Source organism: Austrofundulus limnaeus, unplaced genomic scaffold (assembly GCF_001266775.1).
Source record: "Austrofundulus limnaeus strain Quisiro unplaced genomic scaffold, Austrofundulus_limnaeus-1.0 Scaffold1, whole genome shotgun sequence".
Classification (NCBI taxonomy): Eukaryota; Metazoa; Chordata; class Actinopteri; order Cyprinodontiformes; family Rivulidae; genus Austrofundulus; species Austrofundulus limnaeus.
Genome location: NW_013952403.1, coordinates 7902820 through 7911723, shown reverse-complemented (window position 1 = coordinate 7911723; position 8904 = coordinate 7902820). Strand labels below are relative to the sequence as shown.

At 38.4% G+C, this 8904-nt stretch overlaps 2 protein-coding genes across 2 annotated transcripts in view; both read right to left on the bottom strand.

The window, feature by feature from the left end:
- LOC106514238 (uncharacterized) overlaps positions 1-2821 on the bottom strand; it is an 11258-nt gene extending 8437 nt beyond the window's left edge. The window contains exon 1 of the mRNA XM_014003404.1: positions 2578-2821. Coding sequence (XP_013858858.1) covers positions 2578-2821 — 244 coding nt within the window. The remainder of the gene's footprint in view (positions 1-2577) is intronic.
- Positions 2822-4003: 1182 nt separating this feature from the next.
- The window catches only part of arsia (arylsulfatase family, member Ia), a 6287-nt gene continuing 1386 nt past the window's right edge, over positions 4004-8904 (bottom strand). Inside the window, exon 2 of the mRNA XM_014008123.1 lies at positions 4004-8253. Coding sequence (XP_013863577.1) covers positions 6855-8253 — 1399 coding nt within the window. The 3' untranslated portion in view covers positions 4004-6854. The remainder of the gene's footprint in view (positions 8254-8904) is intronic.

Sequence of the window (8904 nt, the reverse complement as noted above, 5' to 3'; positions counted from 1 at the left end):
CTACTGAAGTAGGCTTGTACTTTTTGTTTCAGATTATATTATTTAAGACCCATTTGTAAAACCACATGTACAACATGTTTCTTATACTTAGGTTTAATTAAATGAAAAAATATATATGGTATTCCCCATTTGTCATTTATTTACATTTTGCTTAAAAGGTCTRAATTTCTACAGCAAATAAACAGTAGCAGAAACAAATCCAACAAARCCTCAGATAAGTGTTAGACTCTTCACCACATTAGTGGCTGTGAATTAAATTTATGGTGCAAAATATTTATTTTAACAGCATCAGCTGTAAACACATACCTGAATGCTTCAAAAGTCAGAGTGAAGTGACTTTACAAAATGATAGTGTTGCAAGCAAACTGAAAATAACTTAAAAAGCAGCCAAAGCCAAAGGGAAAAAAAGATTTTCAGAAAGTCTGGAGAAATGTTTACCATTTGTGTTTTTTTTTTGTTTGTTTGTTTTTTTGTTTTTTGTTTTTTGTTTTGGTGGGGGGGGGTGGTTGTTAAGAGAGGCAATTTTTGTTCTTTTCTGCTCATTTGGATCATTAAATAAAACCTTTTTAAATTACAAAAAATAAAACTTTGAATAAAAATATTATATTTTTCAAAGGAGAAAGCTACTGTTCTTACTATATTATTCTGAGCATGAATTCTAAAGCAGAGGAAAAACTGTCTAAAATATTATTGTGTAAAAGAATATTACACAATATTATATTGTTCTTTATTTGTTAATATTTGTTTCAAAGTGTCTGTGACAATCACATACTTCAAATACAAAAAGTCAAAGAAAACAGCTTTATATTCAAGAAATATGGCATAAAACACATGATTTTACCCATTTTATCACATAACTGGCATTTATTTTTTAAATTTGTCTCAGCCAAAGTAGAACAGGAAGTGACATCAAAGGGGAACTCAAAAAAATGAACTGCTTGGTCTTTGTTGAAACGATGTTATTTGAATCATTTTTTATCTCTCTCTGATAGTGGTTTAAATAGTTTTAAGAAACATCAGATTCTTCTCAACAGCCTGTGTTGTTAACCCTTCAATACTCTGTTCCTGTTCAGACATTCACCTTTGACATCACTTCCTGTTACTGCACATGCAAATATCTCAACAACTGTTCATCTCAGGGACAAAAAATGGTTTTTTTTTTTCAAAATATCATCAGTGTTTTCTTTCCAAAATTGCACTCACATTTATTACAAAAATTTGATGTCACAGGCACTTTAAATACCTATGGCCTTAGTTTGTATAGTAGATTTGTCCACCACTGCCTAAAACCATGCAGTAAATGGTAAATGGTACTGAACTTATAGAGYGCTTTTCAAGTCCCTCCGGACCCCCAAAGCGCTTTACACTAACAGACATTCACCCATTCACACTCACATTCACACACTGATGATGGCAAACTACACTGTAGCCACAGCTGCCCTGGGGCGCACTGACAGAGGTGGGGCTGCCATACATCGGYGCCACCGGACCCTCTGACCACCATCAGTAGGCAAGGTGGGTGAAGTGTCTAGCCCAAGGACACAATGACTGAGACGGCTGGACGGGGGATTGAACCAGTAGCCTTCTGGTTCCAGGACGACTCCCCTAACCACTCCGCCACAGCCGCCCCAGTAATTATGTCACACAGTAAAATAATGTTTCTACTGCAAATAGACATAGTTTATCTAATCTCAGGAGTGAAAACATATATTTTCATTGTATTTAAGAAGAGTTTAAAATGTTGTAAGTTTCACAAACAGAACAAAGAATAATTACTTTTTCTCTGTGAAGCATATATTTCTTAATTCAGTAAGAAAAAAATATTTCAGGTTAACACAACCAGCACTTTTTATTTGTTAAAACAAGAAAGAAAGAAAATCAAGTCAAATTATGCATGATTTGTATTCTAAATAGCAAAACTGACAATAACCAGGTCAAATAAAAATATTGAAATAATGTTTCCCCTATTAGTAAAAACCCTGGAATTGCAGAATTTGTTGGACTGTGTTRAGCTGCTGATGAATCTCCCATGCTTGGATTTTTATGGTCCAAACTGAGCCTGAAGATCTTAACTCCCAGGTAATCTCTGATAGTCTGGACAGATAAAAAGGCAACTTATCAACTACAACAAAAAGCATTGGCATTTGTTACAACATTCACACTGAATTATATCATTATTTGTTTTCTTCTCACAGGTGTAACAAAGATTTACCTGACTCTYTCCAGGGCTTCAGTTTGCAAATCACACAACAAACGATCAACACAATCAGAATGACACCCAGCGCAGCATACACATTGACAGAAATCCCGATGGAAACCAGGTGATTTTCTGAGGGGAGAAAGTAATCTAATTAAACATTAGACATCAAACTCAAGCTGTTGGAGGTTAAAATGTTGATGTTATGATTGTCAGTGTGGCACATTTCTCACTTGTACACAATTTATACAGTTTAATAATGGTTAAGATGTAAAAGATGAAGATAAATTAAAAGTCGCCTTGAATTTCAATGTTGAAGCTTAACATTTTCACAAACATTGGATTAGGGAGAGGAGTGAGGACCTTCAGGATATACTGACCCTTGTCATCCTTCTCTACGTCGGCGAGCTTGAGAGTCCCGTTGCTGATGGAAAATTCTGTTRTGTTTCTGCACTCCTGCCGTGTTTTCACCTCTCCACCCTTCACAATCAGCACTTTTATATCTTTTCTATGGGCATCCTTGGAGAACACCAGCACATAGCTGGTGGCGTTGTCCATCAGTTTGATGTACACAGTTCCACCAAGGAGTGCACGGTGGCGCGAAGTTATCGAAAGGGCTGACATCACAATTGGTCACAGAAACTGCAGCTAATCCTGCTGCAGAACATTAAAATAGCATCAATCACAGCACAAAATTGTTCTTTTAATCCATCTTTTTGTGATGATCTTACCGTGAGATCCTCCGGCTGCAATCACCAGAAGAAGAAAAAATCCCTCCGTACTTCTCTGTAATCTAGACTAACCTCAGAAGAAATTACAGACAAATCCAGATAAGATGCTGTCAGAAATCTGAGAAGAAGCTTAGGTCTCAGGATGTGGAAGAAACTGACTGAAAACACAGGGAGTCGGGTAGCATTTCTATAGTATTTGCAAAAAAAGGAAGTAAATTAAAATATCTGTCACTTCTCCTTGTAAACAAATATTTGGCTGCAAGGCATTAATACATGAGCTAAAGAAGAGTCTGCTCCAAATGAACAAAAGTCCTACTTCCCTCTACACGTTTGATAAACTGAATTTGTAAATAATGTGCAACTAGGATGACATTTTTCTAGAACTTTTGGCCAAGATAGCTTTGGTTTTTTAATGTACCATCCTGATTAAATAAGACCTGTTTATGGGTTCAACTCAGCCCTACTCAGGTCTAATCAGAGTTCAGATTCTTCCCATATTCGTGGTACTTCCTCAGACAAAATTCTCATTAAGTCGAGTCAAGCTGAATATTTGACATCAGCAGACTGCAGACCATTGATTAGCCAAAGAGTAGCGCCAGTCGGAAAGGCGTCTTTATTAAAAATCAAACCCATAATTTTTAAAACCCTGCAACTGCATAGCATTCAATATTGTGTCTTCCTTTTAAAATACAGTGTATATACAGTATATGGTGCTATGAAGAGGCGCAGATGTTTCTGTGGTTGTTGGCTGACAAACAAATTCAAAGAGACTCAATTTACAGACTCAGACAGACATCAACTTGAACACAGGGTTTTTGGCAGAGGATGATGAGTGATTTGTCACTTTATTTCCCTTCGTTACCCGTTGTTGCTTTGTGTTTGTCATAGATAGAACATAACTTTGTGGAAGTTTTGGGCAGCTGCGCTGTGACAACCTCACCCACATCAAAGAGGCACAACATTTGTAAAGTTGACTGTCTTATCTTTGTGTTTTCTAAAGTTGTGGCAGCCATCTTATGAAGAGTTGACTCCTGAAGTTAATTGGTTATAGACAGATGTACAGTAAATCCAACGATTACTTTCAGAGAGTTTTATTCAGATCTGTCCAGTGGTTCATGACACACTTTGCTAACAGACAGGCAAAGACAGGTGATGAGAAGATTTTCAAATACCTAAACATGTTTTCCGTTTACTAAATAGTTTTAGGTTTGTTCTAAAACTGAAACTTCCATTAAGGAAAACAGGAAGTACATTTAATATTTCAGATGATTCCTCAACTGAAAATGAACTGTTTATGTCTTACCTTTTTCTTAATTTGARGTTTGAAATGACTGTGTGGAATGAAAAAAGGTCCTAAGAACATGCAACAGTGAATTTCAGATTATTTTCCACCCCTGTCCTAGTCAAATTCACAATTTCGTAAAAACATTTTTTATTACAATAAGACAGACCTGTTTCCAAACAGAACTGATGCTGAGTAAAGTGTGAATAAAACATTAAAGACATAAAAACTAAAAATTATATGGAATAAAGATTTGTGTAAATACATGAACTGAGAAAAATGTACTTTTTTTTAAGCCCTCCTGCTGCACTTGACCTTTTTAAAAGCCCCCTGGCTTTTTTTTTCACCCTAGGACAGCAGGAGGGTTAAATATTACTGTTTACAAGGTCTCTTTTGCAAATCTCAATAAGACCCCTGGAAGAGTTGGCAGCTGAGTCTGGCCAACCTTTTTTAATGCAGATCCATATAGGACATTTTTTTTGTTTGTTTTTTGTTTTTTGTTTTGATCAGGCTTCCTTCAGACCACAGAGGGGAACAGTAAAATATATGTGAAAGTCACATTAAAGGCTGACAACCCCACATCTATAAAGCTGTCAAAAACAGGAAGCAGCAGCAGCAAGTAGTGCTGAAACATCTATAATGAAGCCAAACAGTTTTCAGTTCACGCAGGAAGTCACAGTGACTTTTACATCCTGTTAGATCTGATTCTAGTTCAGTTAAAAATCCCCCAGTTTTGTGATTTTTGTTTTTACAGATCTCTTCTTGTTTCAGTACTGACCTTTAACCTAACAACTTTCACATTACATGGATCTTATTTTCTCAGTTTGCAGCTATGAGGTCAGATTCTATATGACAGCAAACTCAACCATGTTTTACCTGTAAAACAAAATGGATCTTTAATATTGCAGAAATAAAATCAAGCACACTCTGACTCTGTAGGTTTCAATAAGACATTGTGCTGTTAAGACTGAACCAACAGATGTTAAATTAAACGAGAACCAAACTTCCCTGAGGATCTGAAGCATCTGGCTTCAAAAACTGCTCATATTTAAAAGATTATTATGTTTGTTTTGATGTGGAACCTAGAGGTGGTTTAATCTATCAACCGAGTCATGATCCAGATCAGTTTTATGTATGTCTGCCTCAAGATTCATCAACCACATTTTGCATGTAGGTTCATGTAAATGCTGAATTTTCCTATTGTTTAGATTTGTTGTATATGGCCACCTCATTATTTCTGTATTAAGTTTAATCTTGTATCTTGAATATTTCATGCTGTCTCTCCACATCTGGAACATTTCCTAATTTCTGCTGCTTAAAATCACACCATCCTTTTTTTCTAAACTTTTCCTAAGATGGAACTGGTCTAATAAAATACAAAATCTGTTTACAAAAAATTATAACAAATGTTAAATTATCAATATGCAGGACTTTTTGGTTTCTTTCTTTAAAGCTTTTTCTAATTTATTTGTACATGTGGTATAGTTCAGTGTGTCCAACCCTGGTCTTCGAGGGCTGCTGTCCTGCATTTTATTTATTTATTTATTTATTTATTTATTTATTTATTATTTTTGCCTGCACCAGGATAAGTGGAGTTCTTCGTGTGGGTGGAGTTTGTCCTAGCTGTGATTGGCAGAGTTTATAATGTAGGCGGAGGTTCTTGGGTCGGTGGAGTTAAAGGCAAAACTGTGATTGGTTGAAATGACTTATCTTGTGGCGCAAGTGAAAAGGAATGGTTAATAGTAAAAGGATCATGAACATGCAAATATAATTTATTCACAATGTATTTATAGTTTAAAACAAAACAATGTCTCAAATCAAAATTATTGTGTAATGTAATCATGTAATCATAATTTACTGACTTCACCTTCTTGTCTGGAGTTATTAAAATTAATATTTATATTTAAAAATATACAGTAGTTGCTCTCTGGGCATTTTGACCAAGCTACGTGCCTCCCAAGCGGCCCCGGGTTCTTCAAACCTAAGCTAAAATGGTCAATCTGACCAGTCACGTCTTTAATAAACTCCTCCCACAAAAATCAAACAGACCAATTATGTCTTGACAAACTCCTCCCACAAAACAAGAAACTAGTGACTGCAGAGATCCCCTTCTCATTCATGTGACTGAATTACCTCTTTACGTTCTGCAAAACTCATTCATACAAATCAGGTGCGTTGGAGCAGAGAAACCTTTAAAGCTTGCAAGATAGTGGGTCCAGCAGACCACGGTGGTCTTTGAGGACCAGCGTTGGAAACCTCTGGTGTCTATTCTCAGTCATTAAGCAAAACAAAGCAACAATCACAAAAAAAGGGATTCATTTTTACTAACGCAAGGAATGCTACACTCTCCATTTGTTGAATTGATGAAGTTCACTTGACTGAAAGCAAAAACATATTTGACCAACAGAATGGAAGTCCAGTTGCTTTGTTTTTAGAACACACAAATTTAAATAAATGGGTGGAAAAAAGGATTCAGTCAACATAAAGTTATGTTGGGTTTTTTAAAAATCAGTTCTCATTAAAGTTAGCAATTACTCACAGCCACAGTTCGAGAACTGCAGCTCCGTTTCACTGAAACCTTTTTTTTAATCATCAAAACATCACAGAATTAACTGCAGTGTAAAGATTTTAATTGTGTTGTTTTTTATATTCTGTTAGACATCAACCTGGAGTTGAGGTGCCTAAAAACTGACCAGTTTTTTGACTGTTTAAATGTTTTCTTCAATTTCTTGTTCTTTTTCAGATAAACACTCTCCCAGTTGTCTTCCTCCTCATCTCCCAYCCAGGGGCCCCAGGCCCCTTCGTTCAGCTGAGGGTGGGCCCGTGGGTCCTCTGATGGGAACCGTACTGGTACTGCAGTGCGGTTGTAGTACACCAGTCTGGCCAAGAGCTGTTTCACAACGTCTGGTCTCTGCTCGGATAGATCAAAGCGTTCATAGGGGTCGCTGGAGATGTTGAAGAGCCACACTGATTTTCGGGGTTTAATGTGGCGCTCCAGGCTCCACCAGCTGTTGGGGAAACCTGGAAGGATCTGCGGTGGGATCCAGTCTCCATAACCAGGGTCTCCTGTCAGGAGTTTCCAGTCTCCTGCTCGTATGGAGGCCTGGATAGCCGTATTCCAAATCCCAAATCCTTTTTGCAGGGAGCCTCTGCGAGCATGGTTGTACAACGGGTCGATGTTGTGGAGGATCTCTAATCTGGGCGACTCTTTGCCTTCGCTGATTGCCTTCCAGACGTTATACCCATCGAGCCCCTCAGTCAGAGACTCATCGCCGCCCGCTAATCCCACCAGTGTGGGATACCAGTCAGTGATGTGCACCAAAGCTTTACTCACCCTCCTCTTCCTTTGTAACAACGGGCTGTGGACAAACCCCAGACCTCGGACACCCCCTTCCCAGTAGGTGCCTTTACGCCCTCTAAGAGGCCAGTTATTGCCGCCAGACAGAGGCTGGCCACCATTATCAGTGGAGAAAATCAGGACGCTGTTCTCATAGTATCCATACTTACGCAGAGCGTATGTTATATTTCGAACAGCTTCATCTACAGTTGAGACCATGGCAGCATACCTCCTCCGTGCCACATTTTCCAGCTCACGGTACGGGGAGACATACTCCTGCGGAGACTGTAAAGGTGAGTGAACAGCTTGAAACGAGAGAAATATGAAGAGTGGCTCAAGCAGTGGATTGTGGGTCGCCAGAATTTTGCGGACCCTCCGTGTGTACAGATGCGTGGAGTATTTGCCCTTCTGATCCCAAGCGACAGACTCCCCCTCATGGAGGTCGTAGCCACAGAGCCCGGGGCCGTCACAAGAGTTATAGGTGTAGTAGTCCACGCTGCCAGTCAGGGAGCCGAAGTATGTGTCAAAGCCACGGCGAGTGGGTAAACACTCCTTCTTGTAGAAGCCCAGGTGCCACTTGCCCACCATGTGGGTGGAGTAGCCGAGCTCCTGAAGCCTCTGAGGGAGAGTGACCTGGTTAAAGGGCAGGCAGTTGGGCTGGCGGGGGTGGATGATGGAGTGCTGGAGACCGGTGTGAATTTGGTACCTGCAGGTTTGGAACACAACCAAGGTGAGGAACCAAGGTGAAGAAAAAAGTTATGAAACAGATCAAACAATTAGACCCAAACGTGAGAATCTGATATCAAGAAAAAGACTGAGGAGGTGGAGCATGAATTATTTTCTTGAAGATTGTGAATGTGAAGATAAAGAATGAGGGGAAACATCTGATTTAAAGTTTTATAATGTTTCCCTCAATCCCTTTTAAATGTTAAACCTTAAATGTTGGGAAATTTACAGAAAAATGGATAAAGCATTGGGAATACATTTGTCAGGTTGTCAAGCTGGTCTTGTCCCCATGCACTCTTTTAACACACTGACCTCCTCATAATTGGCTTTGATTCACAAAGGTGATTTATGTGTACTCTTAAAGTCTACTAAAATTTAATCTCTTTAAGAAACCCTGGTGCACACCTGGACTTTATGTTGTTTATACAGTTGTCATATGTCAGTAGTCCGCTCTGTGGTCTTTTGGTTCAGACAAAACATGCAGTCCTTCATTATCTGCAATCTGTATTTGATTACGGTAGTGTTTTAGAGTTTATCTCAAACTTTTATCATTCTTATAGAATACCATCAAACTGCAGCAGAACTACTGATTTTCTTCAGTTTACAGAGTCATGTAACATTATATATATAT